The sequence below is a fragment of the Leucoraja erinacea genome, chromosome 15 (assembly GCF_028641065.1).
Source record: "Leucoraja erinacea ecotype New England chromosome 15, Leri_hhj_1, whole genome shotgun sequence".
NCBI classification, from domain to species: Eukaryota; Metazoa; Chordata; class Chondrichthyes; order Rajiformes; family Rajidae; genus Leucoraja; species Leucoraja erinaceus.
This window is the reverse complement of record NC_073391.1, coordinates 30,512,333-30,533,365: the sequence shown is the minus strand read 5'-3', so window position 1 is coordinate 30,533,365 and position 21,033 is coordinate 30,512,333. Positions and strand designations below refer to the sequence as shown.

The window sequence follows — 21,033 nt, the reverse complement described above, 5'->3', positions numbered from 1 at the left end:
ACATTTCTGATTTTCATTGCTCCACCTGTGGCCGACACCCTAAACACTCCAATTCTCTCTGTAAATCACACCTCCTTGCTATCTCTCCTTTATTTACGATGCTCCTTCAAATACCCCTCTTCTCTAAATGGATTAATGCAAGTGTTGTGTGAGAATAATCTTGTAGTGCCTTGGAATGTTTTATTAAATTAAACGGGCCAAATAAAGACAAGCTGGTCTTGCTTAGTCGCCTGAAGTCAATTTTTAAACAATCTGTGAAACGAGGACAGGATCGATCACCACTGCTGAGAAAGTTCATTAGAATCTTTTGTGACTAAATAAAAGGCATAGGAAATAGTTAAAACATGTTTAATAGGTTAGGCAGATTTTGCAGCAACACCATATATTTTGCCAGCTTATCAAATGGCAAGCCTCTTTGGTTCATGCGAAAGTGGGTACAAGCAAAAGAGCAACAAAATAAGTACTATGCTAGTAAGATCGAATACTGGATTGCAAACACGATGGCTCAAACACAAACACAAGGTCTCAAAAATGATTCTTCAGGATTGGTTGGGGTGATTATAAAAAGAGATGTCTTGAAATGAATTACTGCATTGTTGTACTGGAGAAAGCAGATGTGAATGTTAATGATTTCTCCCCACCCCTCAAATGAGTTGTTTGAACGCACTCCCTCGAGAATTCACATTTCTGGATGAGCAAAATATTATTTTTGTGCTCTATGTCTGAATCCATGTGGGCACCTTTGGTTCAAATGTCACGGTAATCAATTTACTTTCCATCTAGAAAATCAAAGGCTGCGAACTGTTTGTGTATCGAATCTTTATTTATAAGAAGCTTGTGTCTCTCCTTTCACTATTATTAGCCCCTCAGTGAAGTGTAGTTTTCACCTAAAGTGATGATATAATAATTCTAATACTTTAAACTCTAAATTTAATTCACTGCTTCATTTTCCAAAAATTCTAATTAATTACTCAACCTAATAATCAGCTATGAAATATCCAAGTTGTTGTAAATAATAAAATATAAATATATTTTGACTAAAACAGTACAGTCAATATGGTTTGAGTCAATCGAGCAACTTATCTTTCATCTGAAATATTTAGCAATATTTCCTTTTCTGACTTTTAGACTTAATTTACAACATTTCATGAGATGGTCTCAAAGCCCATAAAAATTAGGCAATAATATATCTGATACAATTGTAAAATATTTCACTGATAAATTATAAAACTAGATCTGGATTCCTAACTATAAAAATTGGAATTAAGATCTGTCTGACGAAGGGTCCCGACTCCAAACGTTACCAATCCATGTTCTCCAGAAATGCAGCCTGACCCGCTGAGTTACTCCAGCACCTTGTGTTCTTAGAATTAATACACTTCAAAAATGAGCAGAAATGAAATTCGAAGAAAAATATCAGTAATGCTAATTAGTAAACGAAGACTGAAAAAGAAGATGCAAAATTTCTTAAACTGCCAGGGTTTTTCCTTATTTGAAGAAAATGTGGCGAAAAGAGAATTATGGCAACTAGATCTTGTTGGATCACCCAGCAAAAAACGATTTTGCACTTTGTTATCATAATGCTCCCACAAAAATTACCTTTATCTGACAAACGCCGTGGGTGCATCTCGAGATAAATACTTCGACTATCTTCTTCATCTTCTGGTGGCCGGCTTAGATCAACCCACGCACATTTTGCACTCACACCGCTCAGATTTGATCCATCAGTCGCAATTCCTTTGTCCACTCTCTCCTGCATGGAAGAAAAATGTCAGTAGAATTTTTTTAATTCCTATAAGCGTAAGAATTTACAACTATAATCAGACAAGAACTTTAGATAGATGATCAATAACATTTTATTTACGCAAACTCAAATTCTAATGCCTTTTGTTAATTATTTGTTACAAGCAATAGCATAAATATTTTATTTGTTGTAGCTTTTGCAGCTTTCTAAATTTAAAGTGAATATTTTATCCAAATTACGGTCATATTCATAAACAATGGAAATAGCCTAGTACTTGTGTCAAACATCAAAGTAATTAAATACCTCTACAGTAAATCATTTATATTTTGCATTTCCTCACACCATAGAAGGTCATGATTTGGCCCATTAAGTTTATGCTGATTTTCATAGCTATCCTATCAATCCCACTGCCCTGTAACATATTCTCTCTCACATACCCATTAAGTTACCTCCAATTCTCCCAGATACACAAACAGTGGAGCCAATTAACCTACCAAAACAGCAAATATTTTCGATGTCGGAGGAAACCAAGGCATCTGGGGAAAACATCAAATTGTACACAGACAGCACTATGCATAATTAATGATTCTGTGTTTTGTCTGAGAATATGCAAGCAAAATTTTCATTGTACCTGTACCTCACCATACTTGTGCGTATGACAATAAACTTGACTTGGAATTTATGGTTAATGCAAATGTATCAGTTCCTACATCTCCCCATGATCTTTCTCAACTGTGTTGAACCAGCTAGGACGAGGAGGTTGCAAACCAGGAGCAAACTGTGGAAAGCTTGTTGCTTGATTTTCTTTAAACAGAAAGGAAAGCTGCACAATTGCAAGTGAGGTACAACAAATTGGTACTGAATTAAAGAAGTTACACACACACATATTTTTCCCACCCATCAAGTATAGCAGCAGTGAGGAAGAACAGAGCAGCTACAAATGAAGTTACCTGCAAATGTGGATCAGATTCAAATATAGTTTCTCCCCTTCGCATGTCTGTGATTAGCCAAGAGCCGCCTGCTCTGTAAGATAATTGATAATAATTTAGAGCTACCCCAATAAATCTTTTTTTAATGAATATTTAATGAATATTTATCTCATGTTTATTGCTTTGCTCAAAAGCAGACAAAAAAAAACGATTGTATTAATAAATAGCAAAGACTAACATAACTACAAAGATTTCCTTCTAAAAATCAATTTGTAAAACCCTACCAACCTATCACTGAGCTTTGTCAACTGCATGCCACAATGAATCTGATTTGTAACATGTCTAATAACAGAGCGTGCACTTTTTACACTGAGACATTTTATATTTACCAATTTGTCTATACTGTGATAGGATAATAGTATAAACAAAAATACGATGGAACCACCAAAATCTTTTAAATAATGCTCCTAATCAATTCTACGTCACATAATTTTCTGCAGAATTCAGGAAGGGTAGAATGGAATTCTACAACAAATTACAATTGGAAAGGGAAAGGTATGAGATATCTTAGGTGGACAAATGTGTTGGAGAAACTCAGCGGGTGCATCTATTGAGCAAAGGAAATAAGCAAACGTTTTGGGCCGAAACCCTTCTTCAGACTGATGTAGGTGGGGGAGGGGGGTGGGGGAGCGGGGAGAAGAAAGGTGAAAGGAAGAGGAGGAGTCCGAGGGCTGAGGGAGAGCTGAGAAGGGGAGGAGACAGTAAGGGCTACCGGAAATTGGAGAATTCAATGTTTATGCCGCTAGGGTGCAGACTGACCGAGGTGCTGCTCCTCCAATTTCCGGTGTTGCTCACTCTGGCCATGGAGGAGGCCCAGGACAGAGAGGTCGGATTCGGAATGGGAGGGGGAGTTGAAGTGCTGAGCCACCGGGAGATCAGGTTGGTTAATGCGGACCGAGTGGAGGTGTTCGGCGAAACGATCGCCAAGCCTACGCTTGGTCTCACCAATGTAGATCAGCTGACATCTAGAGCAGCGAATGCAATAGATGAGGTTGGAAGAGATGCAGGTGAACCTCTGTCCACCTGGAAGGACTGCTTGGGTCCTTGAATGGAGTCAAGGGGGGAGCTAAAGCGACAAGTGTAGCATCTCTTGCGGTTGCAAGGGAAAGTGCCCGAGGAGGGGTTGGTGCGGGAGGGAAGGGAATAATTGACCAGGGAGTTACGGAGGGAGCGGTCTTTGCGGAAAGCAGACCGAGGGGGGGGAGAGGAGATGGGAAGATGTGGCGAGTGAGTGGCGAGGTCACGTTGGAGGTGGCGAAAATGACGGAGGACTATTTCTTGTATTTGACGACTAGTGGGGTGAAAGGTGAGAACTAGGGGGACTATGCCCTTGTTACGAGTGGGGGGGATGGGGAGAGAGAGCAGTGTTACGGGGTATGGAAGTCTATAGTAGGGGAGGGGAACCCCCGTTCCCTGAAGAATGAGGACAATTCCGATACGCCGCATCTGCTCCCAGGATGAGGTGTTCCAAAAAGCCCTACTGAACTTATTTCCACATACCTCGACTCCATCCAATCTCCCCCTGATTAAATACCTCCCTACCTATGTTCAAGACACCTCAGGCACTCTCCGTCCTCTCCGGGTATTCCATTCTCTAGGCCCCCATCCCCTCATCTTCACCATGGACGTCCAGTCACTCTACACTTCCATCCCCCACCAGGATGGTCTCAAAGCCCTCCGGTTCTTCCTCGACCGGAGAATCAACCTATACTCATCCACTGATACTCTCCTCCGTTGAGCGGAGTTGGTCCTTACCCTCAATAACTTCTCGTTTGACTCCTCCCATATCCTCCAAATACAAGGCATAGCTATGGGCACGCGCATGGCCCCCAGCTATGCCTGCCTCTTTGTCGGGTACGTCGTACAATCCTTGTTCGAGGCGTACCAGGGCCCCATCCCCGACCTCTACCTCCGCTACATCGACGATTGTTTTGGTGCTACCTCCTATACCCACACACAATTGACTGACTTCATTCGCTTCACCACTAACTTCCATCCTGCACTCAAATACACCTGGACCATTTCCGACACTTCCCTTCATTTCTTGACCTCATCGCAGGTGATAGACTTCTGACCGACATCCACTATAAATCCACTGACTCCCATGGCTATCTAGACTACTTCTTTCCACCCTGCTTCCTGGAAGGACTCCATCCCCTACTCCCAATTCCTCCGTCTACGCCGCATCTGCTCCCAGGATGAGGTGTTCCACATCCTCAAGGTATGAGATATCTTGGTGGGTTCAGAAGTGGTTAACCCATTCTGAAATGTTTTCCAGCATTCTTTGGGTGGCAAGAGAAGAAATTGCTTGGGCTCTGACAGAAATTTTCAAACCTTTTACTCCAGAAGAGCTGCCGGTGACTGGAAAATAATGTGATTCCTTTATTCAAAGAAGGGCAGCATTGATGTCACCAAATTACAGATCGGCAACTGCAACTAAAGTGGTGAGAAATTAATGGAAGATATCCTGAGGGCCAGGTTAAATCTGGAGAAGGAAGGAATGATTGGGGATACGTTGCATGGTTTTATTAAAGGGAGATCCTGTCTGACTAATTTGAATGAATTTTTCCATGAGGTGACTCAGTTTGTTAATGAGGGTTGTGTGTCGATGTGATCTACATGGTCGTCATCTAAAACTATATATGCCACAAAAGACCTCTTCAAGCGAGATAATCTGAACAAAATTTATACAATTGAAAGGAGGCTTATTTTAAGTTATTTTTCTATTTTAGATGATGAAATACTTTGAACTCGATAGAAAATAAAAAGAACATAACTACTGCACACGACAAACACAGAATTGATTGAAGGATATAGAATGGAAACATGCCCTTCGGCCCATCGAGTCCTTGCCGACCATCGATCACCCATTCACACAAGATCAATGCTATTGTACTTTCGTATTCACTCCCTGCACACCAGGGACATTTTAGCCTCAACACCTTTCATTTGTGGGAAGAAACTGGAGAACCTGGAGGAAACCCAGTCACAGAGAGAACATGCAAACTCTGCACAGGCAGCACCTAAGGTCCAGATCAAAAGCAGGTATTTGGCACTGTAAGGCAACAGCTTCACCAACTGCGCCACTGTGCTACCCTGTTTATATGGTTAAATAATTATTATTTGAAATAAAAATCTGGAACCAAATGTGCTTTGCATGTATAATAATGCTTTCAGATAATTATCTGACCCAACAAGCATACAAAATATTTAGTCATATACCCTCTCAAACCTTCTGCATATTTATTAACATTTTCTCCCCCGATCCGCACAGCCATACAAATCTATAAACAGGTCTGTCGAACATTTCATTTTTCACAACTCTATTCAACAATAATTTTCTTATAGGATGCAAGTCTAACAATGTCACTTACACAGGAACAGTACGGAGCAGCTCCAAGATTCCTTGACCATTCCACTGCTGTGCTGCTTGAAGTTCTTCTGTACAAACTCCAACAATCTAATAAGGATTGCAAGTGTTAAAAAAAAGAGTAAATGAATAGGACTGCATTTCACTGCATAAGAATATTAAATAACAACAAAATACATGTTTAAATCAGAATGACTGAGATGCTATTCAATATCCAGAAGTGTTGAGGTGGACACCACCAGAAACATTAATGGTTTGATCATTTCTAACAATGATAAATGAAATAAGTAGAATCCTTTAACAAAGTGCTAGAGGAGCTCAGCGCATCAGGCAGCATCTGTGGAGGGAAATGAACAAACGATGTTTAGAAGGGTTGAGACCTTGATTGGAGCAAGTGGGGAGAAAGCTGGCAAAGTGTGGTAGGGATGAGGGGAAAGTATGGTACGTGATAAGTGAATACAGGTGAAGGGAGGGTGATTAGCAGATGGGTAGGGTAAGTGACAAAGTCTACAGGTGAAAAGGCAACTGGTGTCAGATAAGGCAAGAGGAGTGAAATGTAAAACTGGAGGGAGGGATAAAAGGGAAACATGGGGCTCTTTACCTGCCCCTCTGATCCCTTCTACCCATAACCTTCCCTCCAGCTTTAGATGTCACTCCTCCTCTACTTTTCTTATCAGACACCCTTTTGTCTCCTTTCCACTTCCAACTATCAAGGTACAGCAAGTAATTTGGAAAGACAACAGAAAGTTATTGTTTATTGTGAGTGGAACTGAATACAAAAGTAGGGCAGTTATGTTTCAATAATAAAGAACATTAGCCAGAGTATTTTATTGATTGCCTTATTTAAGGAAAGATGCTAATGCGTTTAAAACAGACATGGTTAACTAGACCATTATGTGGCATGGCTAAGCAAAAAAACAGTACTGGAGGAAATCAGCAGGGCAGGCAGCATCTATGGAGGGAAATTGACATTTCTGGGCGGGATCTTTCTTCAGAATGATGAAGGTAGCTGGTAGAAAGAGGAGAAAAGGGTTAAGGCAAAAGCTGGCAAGTGATAGGTTGGGAGTCAAGGAGGCGTAGACTGGCATTTGAGTTGGGGGGAGGAGGGGGAAACATGGAATAGGGAAGATGGGATGAGCAGATGGAGCTCCTGCTGTTACTGGGAAAGTGTCTGAGTACCAAGATGGATTCAACAGTGGCTGAATGGGAGACGCCAGAGGGTAATGGTGGATGGCTGTTTGTCAGGTTGGAGGCAGGTAACTAGTGGGGTGCCTCAGGGATCTGTGTTGGGTCCTTTGTTGTTTGTCATGTACATCAATGATCTGGATGAAGGTGTGGTAAATTGGATTAGTAAGTATGCAGATGATACCAAGATAGGGGGTGTTGTGGATAATGAAGAGGATTTCCAAAGTCTACAGAGTGATTTAGGCCATTTAGAAGAATGGGCTGAAAGATGGCAGATGGAGTTTAATACTGATAAATGTGAGGTGCTACACCTTGGCAGGACAAATCAAAATAGGACGTACATGGTAAATGGTAGGGAATTGAAGAATGCAGTTGAACAGAGGGATCTGGGAATAACCGTGCATAGTTCCTTGAAGGTGGATATAGCTAGAGTTGCTGCTGGCTGTGAGTCTCTGGGATCTTCGTGCTTGCAGTCGGTGTCCCGTTGGTCTCATATAGACAGGGTGGTAAAGAAAGCTTTTGGTATGCTAGCCTTTATAAATCAGAGCATTGAGTATAGAAGCTGGGAGGTAATGTTAAAATTGTACAAGGCATTGGTGAGACCAAATCTGGAGTATGGTGTACAATTTTGGTCGCCCAATTATAGGAAGGATGTCAACAAAATAGAGAGAGTACAGAGGAGATTTACTAGAATGTTGCCTGGATTTCAACAACTAAGTTACAGAGAAAGGTTGAATAAGTTAGGTCTTTATTCTCTGGAGTGCAGAAGGTTAAGGGGGGGGGGGGACTTGATAGAGGTCTTTAAAATGATGAGAGGGATAGACAGAGTTGATGTGGACAAGCTTTTCCCTTTGAGAATAGGGAAGATTCAAACAAGAGGACATGACTTCAGAATTAAGGGACAGAAGCTTACGGGTAACATGAGGGGGAACTTCTTTATTCAGAGAGTGGTAACGGTACGGAATGATCTTCCAGTGGAAGTGGTGGAGGCAGGTTCGTTGGTATCATTTAAAAATAAATTGGATAGGCATATGGATGAGAAGGGAATGGAGGATTATGGTATGAGTGCAGGCAGGTGGGGCTAAGGGAAAATAATTGTTCAGCATGGACTTGTAGGGCCGAGATGGCCTGTTTCTGTGCTGTAATTGTTATATGGTTATTATATGTAGTTGAAGGGAGATGAGCAAACGAGGTCAGCGGAAAGTAGAAAGGGGTGTGGAGAGGAAGATGTGACTGGTGTTGGGATCAAAAAAAGTGATCACATCCGTTTTAACACTAGTCAAGAATTTAAAAGCCACATCAATAAAAAATGATTCACAATTTAGACATAACTCCAAACAGCAGATGGAGCTATGTCCTCATTATTTAGGCTAGCGTTGTTCCAACAGTTTTGAACATACCATAATCACGCCTCAAGTATTGCTATCCCAATTATTTCCCCCTTACTTAAAAATTCAAAGGAAATTTTCAATATATTAAAATTACCTTAATGATTTTAAATGAAATCTAATAACATCCAGAAGGTTATTTTCAACAAAGAAAACCTCTGAAAGCATACCAATAAAATAAACTGGAAATAAATCTCAATTGTTCTATTTAAGATGCAAATTTATACACTGTCTGTACCTAGGCACATTAAGAAATAAGCACTCTAGCTTCCACTGCCCACCAAACACACTTCACAGTATTGCTTCCTTGCATTAACAGACTCAGATGTAAAGCCACATCCTACCACTCTGTGGTGCTATGTATTAGCATTTCAACATAACTCAGTTTCAATGATCAAATAACCAACAAAAAAATCCACACAGAACCAAAACAAATAATCCACGTCAGTCTTAACTCCAACTAGCTCATGTTCACTCCCTATTAAACATCCAATGTTATATTAACTTTCACAGATTCATAGCCAATAGAATTTACTCAAATAAACTAATAGAAACATAGAAACATAGAAATTAGGTGCAGGAGTAGGCCATTCGGCCCTTCGACCCTGCACCGCCATTCAATATGATCATGGCTGATCATCCAACTCAGTATCCCGTACCTGCCTTCTCTCCATACCCCCTGATCCCCTTAGCCACAAGGGCCACATCTAACTCCCTCTTAAATATAGCCAATGAACTGGCCTCAACTACCCTCTGTGGCAGAGAGTTCCAGAGATTCACCACTCTCTGCGTGAATTTCTGCAAGAACTCAGTGGGTCAGGCAGCATCTGTGAAGGGAAATCGACAGACGACATATTGGGTTGGGACCCTACTCCAAGACACTTGAGGCCCTCAGCTTTTTGCTCAGGATTCCAGGATCTGTAGTCTCAAAGCTCCAGAATACACTCAATGTTGGAACCTAGCAACTGGGCACAGTGGTACAAGAGCAAAATGGAGTAACTCAGCAGGTTAAGCAGCATCTCTGTAGAACATGGACAAGGTAGAGACCCTTCTTGAAATCAATACGGAAGCTTGTGTCAGATTTTATAAATTTTCAGTTTTGTCATAATTGGTCTCAAACAAAATACTTCACTGGTTGCAACTTCAAAATCAAATAAAAATAATCCAAAAATCTTCATGTCTGAAATGAAAACAAAATGCTGAAAACATTCAGTAGGTCAGGTAACATCTGTGAAAAGAGAAATATCGTTAGTAATTAAAATCACAAATCCTTTGTCAGAACTTGCCACGTCCAAATAAATGTTTGTAGTGCAACTACAAAACACGACAATAGCATTGAAAATAAATCTTAAAAAGATATACTTTGATATTTGAATAACTCATAGCCAATTTTGATTTCAAGTTCCACATCACCATCGCCAACCTCCAGCACAGGCAAAAAGATTGTGACAAATGTGTGCAGTCATACCTGGAGGAAAGCAACTGTTCCAAAGGGGGTTCGCACAGATTGTAGCTGTGGGTCTTCTGTCAATAACATATGTTGGATGCGGGATTCACTGTTGTCCAATGGGCTGTGCCAAGAGACATGGTCACCACTGCATAGTGTGTTTTCTGTTTAGTGACAAAGAGACCACAAAAGTTCAAATTATGTATTATTTTCTATTATTAATCATAATCCTAATCATAATCGTAATGTATTAGCCACATATGTTTTGCAACATACAAGGAATTTGGTTAGCCAGTCATACCAAAAAAGCAACAACACACACAACTACATTAAAAACTTGACATAAACATCATGTGATGGAAGGCAATAAAGTCTTATCTTCTTTCCTCCTTTCCTAGTTGATTACTTATTCATAGTTGATTATGCAATATATGGTTAAAGACACATTTACTGAAATTGTACGCAATTCAAGAGAGCTTAAAATATATATTTTCCCCAAACCCAGTAACAAACTCTTTAGCAAAATTTAAAGAGACTGCAAATGCTGGGAACTAGAACAAAAAACCAATGCTACAAGAACCAGTGTATGAAGCAACATCTATGAAGGCAAAAGATAAATGAGGCAGGGTTCTCATAATGGGGTCAAGGTTCAAGATATATTTTTACACGCCCGACATAACAGGAAAGTAAAATGAATAATCACGTTATGAGGCCGTTACTGGAAGACAATTATCAAAGCTAGTTGCTATATATGCAGCATCTTTTAAACCAAAATGTATACATTTTGCTACTTGCTTTATTAAGTAATTATATCTTAATGATTTGTTGTTCAACTGACTACATTTTTGTTCATCTACAATGCATTCGTAATTTTAAACAGTGAAATTTATACAAACAGCAGTTTGTGGACAAGCTGAGAGTTTAAAAGTTTAAATCATTTTGAACTGAACTGGAGTTATTGGAACACAATTTGTAAAACAAGTACGACATCATTCATCTCTGGACCTTGATTTGGAAATAAAACTACAGGTGCACAACCTTTTATCCGAAAGCCTTGGGACCAGACACTTTTCGTAATTCAGAATTTTTCGGCTTTCGGAATGGAAGATTTTTAGCGTAGATTTTAACGGCTGGCTCAGTGGTAGAGTGCTCGGCTCATATCCGCAAGATCGCGAGTTTGCGCCTCGATCCCGGCAGTTACTCGATCGCGAGTTTGAGTCTTCAATGTAGTTTTTTCTTGCAGAATAGGAGAGAATAGGGAGGGTTAGGCTGGGATCATTCTCTGCGAGATGATCTTAGTGCGGGAGACAAGTGTAGGAGAGGTGTACTGACTGTGTGGGCAGAACTTTGGAAGTGATTGCCCACCATTCTCAAAAGCCAGTGTCTCCCTGTCCCTCCAACTACAGAGGAATCCGCTCCCCGATGGGCCGCTACGGCGACAAGTGGCAGTTCGCCCACAGCCCGAGCTGCGCCACCCCAAGAACAGGACGTACCTTGCACACCATCAGCTTCTGCGTGTTCCTCCTGAGTTGGAGCGGGGCTGGGCTGGAGTTGCTGATCTGGGATCTCCGTGCTTGCAGTGGGCCTGGGGGTCGGTGTCCCAATGAGGGGACGCAGCTCGGGCTGTGGGCGAACTGCCACTTGTCGCCGTAGCGGCCCATCGGGGAGCGGCTTCTGGTGGTCCTGACGTCTCTCAGTTCCTGTCCAGGGGGGACAGGGTGGCCGGAGACGTCAGGACCAACAGGAACCCGCTCCCCGATGCGCCGCTACAACGACAAGTGGCAGTTCGCCCACAGCCCGAGCTGCGCCCCCTCATCCGCAACCCGGGTTCCTCTGGAGTTGGTGCGGGGCTGGGCTAGAGTTGCTGCTGGCTGTGAGTCTCTGGGATCTCCGTGCTTGCAGTCGGTGTCCCGTTGGTCCTGACGTCTCCGGCCACCCCCCTGGACTGGAGCTGAGACTGGGAACTGTACCGCCCTTGCCCCCTCCCTCTGCAACTGCAAACAACTCCACAGTTCCCAGTCTCAGCTCCTGTACAGGGGGGTGGCCGGAGACGTCACAGCCCGAGCTGCGCCGCCTCATCCGCAACTCCAAGACCAAGACGTACCTTGCACACCATCAGCTTCGTGTTCCTCTGGAGTTGGAACGGGGCTGGGCTGCTGCTGGCTGTGGGTCTCTGGGATCTCCGTGCTTTCAGTGGGCCTGGGGGTCGGTGACCCGTTGGTCCTGACGTCTCCGGTGACTGGCACTGACCTGCTGGCATCGCCGACGTGAAGACAGTGCAAAGCCCCCGCGCCGGTGCAATGGGCGGGGAGCTGGAGAGGGGAGGGAAGGGGTCACACACATGGCCGGGAAGCAGAGGGGTGTAGGTGGGGTGAAACTGAAGGGAGCGACAATCTGCTGTTGCCTGCCCGCTGAGTTTAAAAAGTTCCCACGCAAGACTCACGATACACTGTATATCGTGAGTCTACCGTGGGAACTTTTTAACTCAGCGGGCAGGCAGCAGCAGATTGTCAATTATTAACCCTCCCCTTCTCTTACCCTCACCTTCTCTTTTATGAATGGGGATTTAGTTCCCCTTTCTTCGAGGACCGACCGGAAGTTCCGCTGTCACCTCTGCGGGCCGCCCTCGGTGAACCTCTTCAAGGACCTTTCTTCAAGGACCGAAAAAATGTCCGCCATTCGGAGCTTTTCGTTATTTGGAACTTCGGATAAAAGGTTGTGCACCTGTATAAACACTTCCTTGGAAAAAAGTTAAGGAGAGAATTGAGGATTTCTGTTCTCGGCATTTATTTATTAGAATCCTGATACGGAAAGTTTTGGCACAATGGGAACACGGGGATCTATGATAATAGTCTGAGGCTAAAAATACTCAGTAAGAAAAGGAGCAAATGAAACACAACAACATAACAATGCTGTCCTCTGCATTTCTTTTTCTGATTTAAAGCCAAATTGAAAACCTGCTCCCACTAACTGTTGGTTAAACATAAAACAATTTAATTCTAACAAAGCCTGGAAATTATTTCCATAAGAATTTGAATCTTTGCAGGCCAGATTCAATGCAGAGATGGAATTGCATTAAAGCTTAGCAAATCTTCAATAATAAGACTGAAAGCCAGAAAACAAACAAGCTTTAATGCACTACAAACTGAATAAATAATTTCAAATCTGCATGAAAGGTCAAAGTGCTAACTCAGCGGGTCAGACAGCAACTCTGGAGAACATGGATAGGTGACGTTTCGGGTTGGGACCCTCATTCAGACTGATTGTGGGGAGGAGGGGGGTGGGAAGAAAGCTGGATGAGAGGAGAAACAGGATGAAGTGTGGCAGGTAAATGTGGATGCTTGCATCCTGTATCAATTAAGCGCATATATAAACAGCTCATAAATTAATCTTCCAACTATTCAGGAAACAGGAAACAAGACTCCTCCCAGGTAGCAATAATGCCGTCATTTTTAAAAATAGTTAACAATGAGTACCATTTGTACTGCTGAGGATATCTGTCTGTCTATCCATACATAACTGAAACTCTGATCTTGTACTCTTCTGGTTTGCGGGGTTTTCTATTTGCGCAACAACGGCACGCGATAGTGCTACGATTTTTCGCCAGGTTACTCACCGTTCTCCTGTGCTGCAAGTGCAACAAGTTTCGTTCCGATCGATGATATATTGTAAAAGTTATCGTGGTTTAAAAATCTTAAAAAACGTGCGTGCGCAGATACCTTCAGTAAGCGCCACGTAGATTGGTCTCTTCTGTCAGTCAATGCCACTGCCGGGATGGCGACGTCCCTTCCTGCCCCACCGGCGGCGGCCTGTCCTGCCTCACTCAAACTCCCCTCTCCCTTCCTCACAGTAACTTGTCTATCGTCTCCCCCACCACCGCGGGTTCAGTGGAGGCCATGGTCCCTTCTCCCTCTCCCTCATTACTCACCACTCTCCCTTGCATGCCCTCTGCGGAAATGGCAGTCCCGTCTACCCCTCCCCCCGGGGCCATTTCCTCCTCCACCGCCATTGCGGTAACTTGCCCTCACGGCCTTCTCGGAGGAGATCTTCTCCATCATGAAGGAACTGCAGATGCTGCTTTTTATGGATGGAGGGAGGGAGTGACTGAGTGTAGGGGAAAGGAGAGGGAGGGAGAGGTGAAGGAGGGATTGGGGAAGGGAGGAAGAGAGGGGAAAGATCCTGGGAAGGTGAGGAGGGAGTGTGGGGGGGTTTGTGGGAGAGGAAGGAGTAAGGAGGGGGAGGGGGAAAGTGGGGGAGGTGAGGAGAGTGGGGGAGGAGGAGGAATAGAGGGAGGGGAGGGGGGTAGTGGGGAATAGAGGGAGGGGAGGGCAGTGGGATAGGTCAGGAAGGATAGTGGGGGGGTAGGGGGAGTTGAGGAGTGGGGGATAGAGGGACAGGAGGTAGGGAGGGGAGAGGTGTTATGGAGGTAGGGAGGGAGTGACCGAGGGTAGGGGAAAGGAGAGGGAGGGAGAGAGGTGAGGGAGGAGGAGAGGGGAAAGAAGAGGGAGGGTGAAGAGGAGGGCGAGGGAGTGCTGGGGGATGAGGGGAAATGAGCCGTGCCTGCGCATTGGGGGCTATGCGTGACTGGTGCAATATTGCGTTGGGGGGGGGGGGGGTGGACGGGTTGCATTGGGGGAACGGGGGAGTGGTGGAATATTGTATTGGAGAACGGGTTGCGTTGGAGAACCAGGCCTCCCGTGTGCCAGGGACCCAACGGGTCCCACTTAGTCTAGTACAATTTAAAACTGACTTTTGCAGAACTCCATTCTGCAGATCATGCATACAGTAACCAAAAATGCACTAGTAATGAGGGCAGAGAATATCCCATTGTATGCTGTGGTGTCCACCAAATTCTTTTGTTAAAAACTTCAAGCATCATTGCAAATGCTTTTCAGCGTTTAAGTCAGAACTGGTAGAGTTACTTCAAGCAATCAGAAATTAAATTAATTATTGCAGAATGTCCATCTTTACCTGGCTGTTGGTTGATCTAGCTCCTATTCTGGTTGATGATAATTTTTGAATTATTGAAGGGGGTTACTCTATATGAACGGCACTGGAGTGAACTGCAAGGTGAAAATACAAATCCATCTCAATGCCTAGCAGTGGGTTCACTCTTGGTAGTTGTGAGTATCTTCGTTAAATTTGATTAATGTCAACTATGCAATTTAAAAAAAAAAAAATTAAATGTTATAGCCAGGCATTTTTTTTTTAAATTTCTAATAGGGAGTTTATATTTTAAACAGGTTCCAACTATCAGATGGTGCTTAAATCAGGCATTTTATAGCACAGTACAAAATGTTCAATTGCAGACACAGAATGTAAAAACAAAAGCTCAGTAATTTATAAAACACACTGAACAATACTATACAATCTTGCTTTTCTGCTTCGATTCCTTGAATCTGGTGTTGTTCCTAAAATCTGAACAATGGATTACCAGGGAATTTTTAATTTCAGATTATTATCAGTAAGAATGACTGCACGTGCATAAGGCTTGATTTAGAAGGTTTGCAGCTCAGTTATTGCTTTTTAGAAAAGAATCAAAAATGTACTCCTTTTCTGTATTTACTTTAAAATATTGAAGGTGGCTTTGGTGCATCTGGGTCAAGGACATTTTTCATGATTCTATGCACATATGGATTGCTGTTTCAGCCAATGCAAAGTTCATCATCCATTATCAACCAGAGGAGTGTGTCACCATTCATTTTATGTACCGCTGTAATATTGCACACGAGCTGTACATTCATTGAACCCTGTGAGGAATCATAGTAATTGTGATGCCCCAATTTAAAAAATAAGTCTAGATATCGCTGTTGGGGATAATAACATTTCCTAACTGACAGCAAAGTCAGGATTTCTGCACAGATACCTTAAAAGGCAAATCCCAAAATTAGCATAGGTGATGTAGTTTTGTTCACAGGCGACATGGTTATGCAGTTTACCCCAGGGTGAACTGACAAATGCAATATGGTTATGAATTAGACACATTATAAAAGTACAATGCTTGCCTGTATTGGGTCAAAATGACCTTTTAATATTGCATAGTGACATCATAAAAAGACACAATACTGGAAATAAACAACTGGTCAGGCAGCAGATTGGTATTGCTTTATTAATGTCATGAGTACTGTGATTCAGTGAACAACTTTGTCAAGAGAGAAAGAAATAACAATTCAGGTATGATCAGAACTGGAGCAGTGATGAAACAAGCGTGTCTCAAACTGCAGAGACGGGGAGACAGCAAAAGGGATGGCTATATCTAAATACTGTTAGAATTACCAAGTATGATGCAAGATCGTCTACCTGTAACGTTGATTCTTCTTCCTCTCCAGAAGCCACCCGATCAAACAAATATTCCCAGCATGCTTTGTTTATTTTAGATTTCCCACGGCCACTGTGTTCCGCATCTCACAGTTCCAGCACATATTTTTCATGACCACCTTCATTCGTCTCTCTTTATTGACACTCACCAGACAGATCAGCTAGGATTTTCCTGTTTTGATAAGACTATGATGTCTTCTTCTGAGACGTCCTTCTGGAAAGGGTGGCTTGCTTTCACAGTGAATTGCAGAAGCTTCCACACTCTTTCGGTTTTTGCACAGAATTGAGAACCTCAGTTCCATCAGGAATGCTCCAATGGGAATGCGAGTGATCACAGGCCACAACACTTCCTCAACACCTTTCTCCTGTCCGCCTGGCAATCTCTTCGTATGACACAGCTCAGAATAGTGCATCCACTTCAGCAGTTAGAAGTTGGCAAACAAATTACCTCGGCTGGTGGCTGACTGAGTGTAACTGGGACCTTAATGCTGGATTTGTTGGCCTGAGATGCCATTAACATTGGTTTGCCTATTCCTTCAGTGAATTAGGAAGATTTTACGTCAATTATGATAATCTTGGTGCGATATTTCCAGTGTTTTATGGTGTCTGTTACTGTAACCTTGTCTTAGTAGCATACAGGAAAGCAGGGATCACTAACGCCCAACAGGTGATGTTCTGAAGAAGGGTCTCGACCCGAAACATCACCTTTTCTCCAGAAATGCTGTTTGACCCACTGAGTTACTCCAGCTTTTTCTGTCTATCTTTGGTTTAAACCGGCATCTGCAGTTCCTTCCTAAACATGTGATGTCTGTGTCTGGTTTCAAATATTGCTCTTCAAATACCCTCTGCCTTAATTGTCCAAAGGTTGTGCTGACACAGTGAAGGTAATGTTGAATTTTGTGTCATCAAGAGGTGACATAAGATGCCCATATATAAAACATCTAGTGTACAAGATCATTTTTCAAAAACTCGGCTTGATAGAATACTTGCAATAAAAGAGGCAAAGGATGCTATTTAATATCACGGTTGTAGCTACACCTAATTAATATTAATGACTTTAATCAGTCTTCAGTGCCTACAACATACGATGGCTGAAAGGAAGGAAATCTGTTCCAGTTCAGTACCATGGTACTAAACAACATGGAACTGCATTCTTGAAGCTGCAGAATTGCTGCCAGTTTGCATACAAATACCAATAATTGTCTTTACACCAGTCCACCAAAAGAATTATGAATACTCCTCCACCAATGCCTCGTACTCTAAATCAGCCTAAAAACAGCTACTTCAAAAGCAAAATAAGAACAAACAGCATGTAAAAAATCACATGCATGAAATGTAAAACCATGATGTTCATTCCTGGCTCCTGTCTTTCTGGCATAACTATGTGGATGGCGTATTTTAAACTTGGTTATACAATGACTGATCCTGTCTTGCAAAGGGATCACAGTAATGCCAAATTTTCCACTCTTACCAGAGCAGACTCAAGTCTGAAGATGTGTCCTGACCTAGAACGTCACCTATCCATGTTCTCCAGAGTTGCTGTCTGACCTGCTGAATTACTCCAGCACTTTCTGTCTTTTTTGATCAAAAAAATAAATAAATATACAACTGATTAATTAATTGGTTAGTTCAAGTTTTGATGGTCAGCAATAATGCATTAACAAGCCATATGTTAAGCAATGCGACAAGCAGTTCCATTCTTGTTTATTACAAATCCCTGGATACTCCACACTCCAATATCTTGCCAGTGGAAATCTAAATCAATTGACAGTAAATCCAATGATGGAAAACACAAAGGATGAGTCAAACAAGATGCTAGTAGAACAAAGCCAAAATTAATGCAATAGAAGGAAAGAAAAGACAAAAGCAATTGTATTTATATGACACCATGGAAACCTAAGATCATCCCAAATACTTTTCAGTTAAATTGTTATTTTTAAATTGTTGCAATGTCTGAAATGGTAAAGTTCAAGCACAATACTAAAATCGATTATTATTTTCCTTGGTATTTAGCAAGTTAATTGGGTGATAAACATTTGGACAATACACAAGCTTACTTGTAACATGGGATATTTTGCAACAACCACAAAATGTTCAGTGTCAACATCTTAAAAGTAGATTTTTTGAGCCTGCATTGCCCATTCAGTTGAGTTTCAACCCAGATTTTGAGCTAGGTTCCTGGAGTGGAATATGAAAACCAAATGTCTCTTCACTACATCATGGAGAAAGGGTTTAATTTCTAGGTAGTATGCTGGAGTTCAAAGTGCTTTGCCACACTGGGTCATTTTATAAGGTTAAAAAAAAGTTCTATATCTGAATGATACAAACAGAGGAAAGAAGATACAAGCCTCAGGAGAACATAAACAATACAGCACAGGAACTGGCCCTTTGGCCCACAATATCTGTGCCAAAACTAAAAAAGTTGTATGTTATGATGGATTTCTGTGGAAAGATACCAGCACAAATAATATGGACTAAATAGCCTCCTGGGTATCATGAACTACTTTGGTTTTATTTGGTATGATAAAATATGTGAAATAATAAAAGTTAATTTAAGTGGTGATCAAGATCATTGTGTCCTCAGCATATTGGAAGGTCTCTAAGCTCCAGGTAAACAGAGGCATCATAATATTTTTGTCATTCAAGAGAGGGGAGCCATAAGCTGTACACAGAGAAACCTTTGTAGAAAAAGCCACCTTGCCACCTGGTAACTTGATGTTTGAACACAAAATAGGCTTTCAAGACTGAAGACTGAAAGAACCATGGAGCATCAGAAGGCCAAATTGAATGAAATGGAGCAAAGTCAGTGTTCACAATCTCACTTTCCTGCAAGAGTGTGAATATATCCACCAGATGCTCCTCAGTGCTCAGAAGTGCCTGAAGGACTCATTAATAATACAACAGCTATAAATTTTGACCGAAGTTTACTAAAGCATTGTCTGTTCTTTACTGGTCTTCTGCTACTCTTGCAGAAGAGGATAAATACAACTGGGAGGAAGGTATACAGCTTTGTAGTTTGTTAGAGTGATCACAGACATACTTGGCATGCTCTCTGGAGTTGGCATGTAGTTTATGACTTTCATCAGGCAAACAAAGTATCAAACTACTTGATGTAAATCACAGATTCTCCATATCAGACCTACAGTTCCCTCCATAATGTTTGGGACAAAAACGTATAATTTATTTATTTGCCACTGTACTCCACAATTTGAGATTTGTAATCGTCCAAAAAAAAAATCACATGTGTTAAAGTGCACATCAGATTTTAATTAAGGCCATTTTTATACATTTTGGTTTCACCATGTAGAAATTACAGCTGTGTTTATACATAGTCACCCCATTTCAGGGCACCATAATGTTTGGGACACAGCAATGTCATGAAAATGAAAGTAGTCATGTTTAGTATTTTGTTGCATATCCTTTGGATGCAATGACTGCTTGAAGTCTGCGATTCATGGACATCACCAGTTGCGGGGTGTCTTCTCTGGTGATGCTCTGCCAGGCCAGTATTGCAGCCATCTTTAGCTTTTGCTATTTTTTTTTTGGGGGGGGGGGGATAATCCCCTTCAGTTTTCTCTTCAGCATATAAAATGCATGCTCAATTGGGTTCAGATCAGTTTATTGACATGGCCACTCAAGAATTGACTTGCTGTAGAATGAACCGCCGGCCAATGAATTTTGAGGCATTTGTTTGAACGAGCAGATAGGATGTGTCTATACACTTCAGAATTCATTGTGTTACTACCATCAGCAGTTGTATCGAAGATAGGTGAGCAGGTACCTTCAGCAGCCGTCCATGCCCAGGCCATAACACCCCCACCACTGTGTTTCACAGATGAGGGGGTATGCTTTGCATCTTGGGCAGTTCTTTCTCTCCTTCATATTTTGCTCTTGCCATCATTCTGATATGTTAATCTTCGTCTCATCTGTCCACAAGACCTTTTTTCCAGAACTGTGGTTGCTCTTTTAAGTACTTCTTGGCAAACTGTAACCTGGCCATCCTATTTTTGCAGCTAACCAGTGGTTTGCATCTTGCAGTGTAGCCTTTATATTTCTGTTCCTGAAGTGTTCTGTGGACAGTGGTCATTGACAAATCCACACCTGACTCCTGAAGAGTGTTTCTGATTTGTCGGACAGGTGTTTGGGGATTTTTCTTTCTTACAAAGAGAATTCTTCTGTCATCAGCTGTGGACATCTTCCTTGGCTTGCCAGTCCCTTTGCGAGTAGTAAGCTCACCAGTGCTCTCTTTCTTCTTAATGATGTTCCAAACAGTTGATTTTGGCAAGCCTAACGTTTGGCGGATGTCTATAACAGTTTTATTCTTGTTTCTCAGTCTCATAATGGCTTCTTTGACTTTCATTTGCACAACTTTGGTCCCCATGTTGATTATCAGCAATAAAAGTTTCCAAAGGTGGTGGAAAGACTGGAGGAAAGACTAGGTGCTGAGAGCTCTCTTATACCTACAATAAGGAGGCAATTAAACACACCTGAGCAATTACAAACGCCTGAGAAGCCATGTGTCCCAAACATTATGATGCCCTGAAATGGAGGGACTATGTATAAACACAGCTGTAATTTCTACCTGGTGAAAT

The 21,033-nt window shown here is 42.1% G+C and overlaps 1 protein-coding gene across 1 annotated transcript in view; it reads right to left on the bottom strand.

Annotated features, from left to right (window-relative positions):
* The window catches only part of sufu (suppressor of fused homolog (Drosophila)), a 66,572-nt gene that overhangs the window by 23,759 nt on the left and 21,780 nt on the right, over window positions 1–21,033 (bottom strand). The window contains exons 4-7 of the mRNA XM_055647008.1: window positions 10,145–10,287; window positions 6,108–6,193; window positions 2,695–2,767; window positions 1,600–1,753 (exon numbers count right to left, since the gene is read on the bottom strand). Coding sequence (XP_055502983.1) covers window positions 1,600–1,753; window positions 2,695–2,767; window positions 6,108–6,193; window positions 10,145–10,287 — 456 coding nt within the window. The remainder of the gene's footprint in view (window positions 1–1,599; window positions 1,754–2,694; window positions 2,768–6,107; window positions 6,194–10,144; window positions 10,288–21,033) is intronic.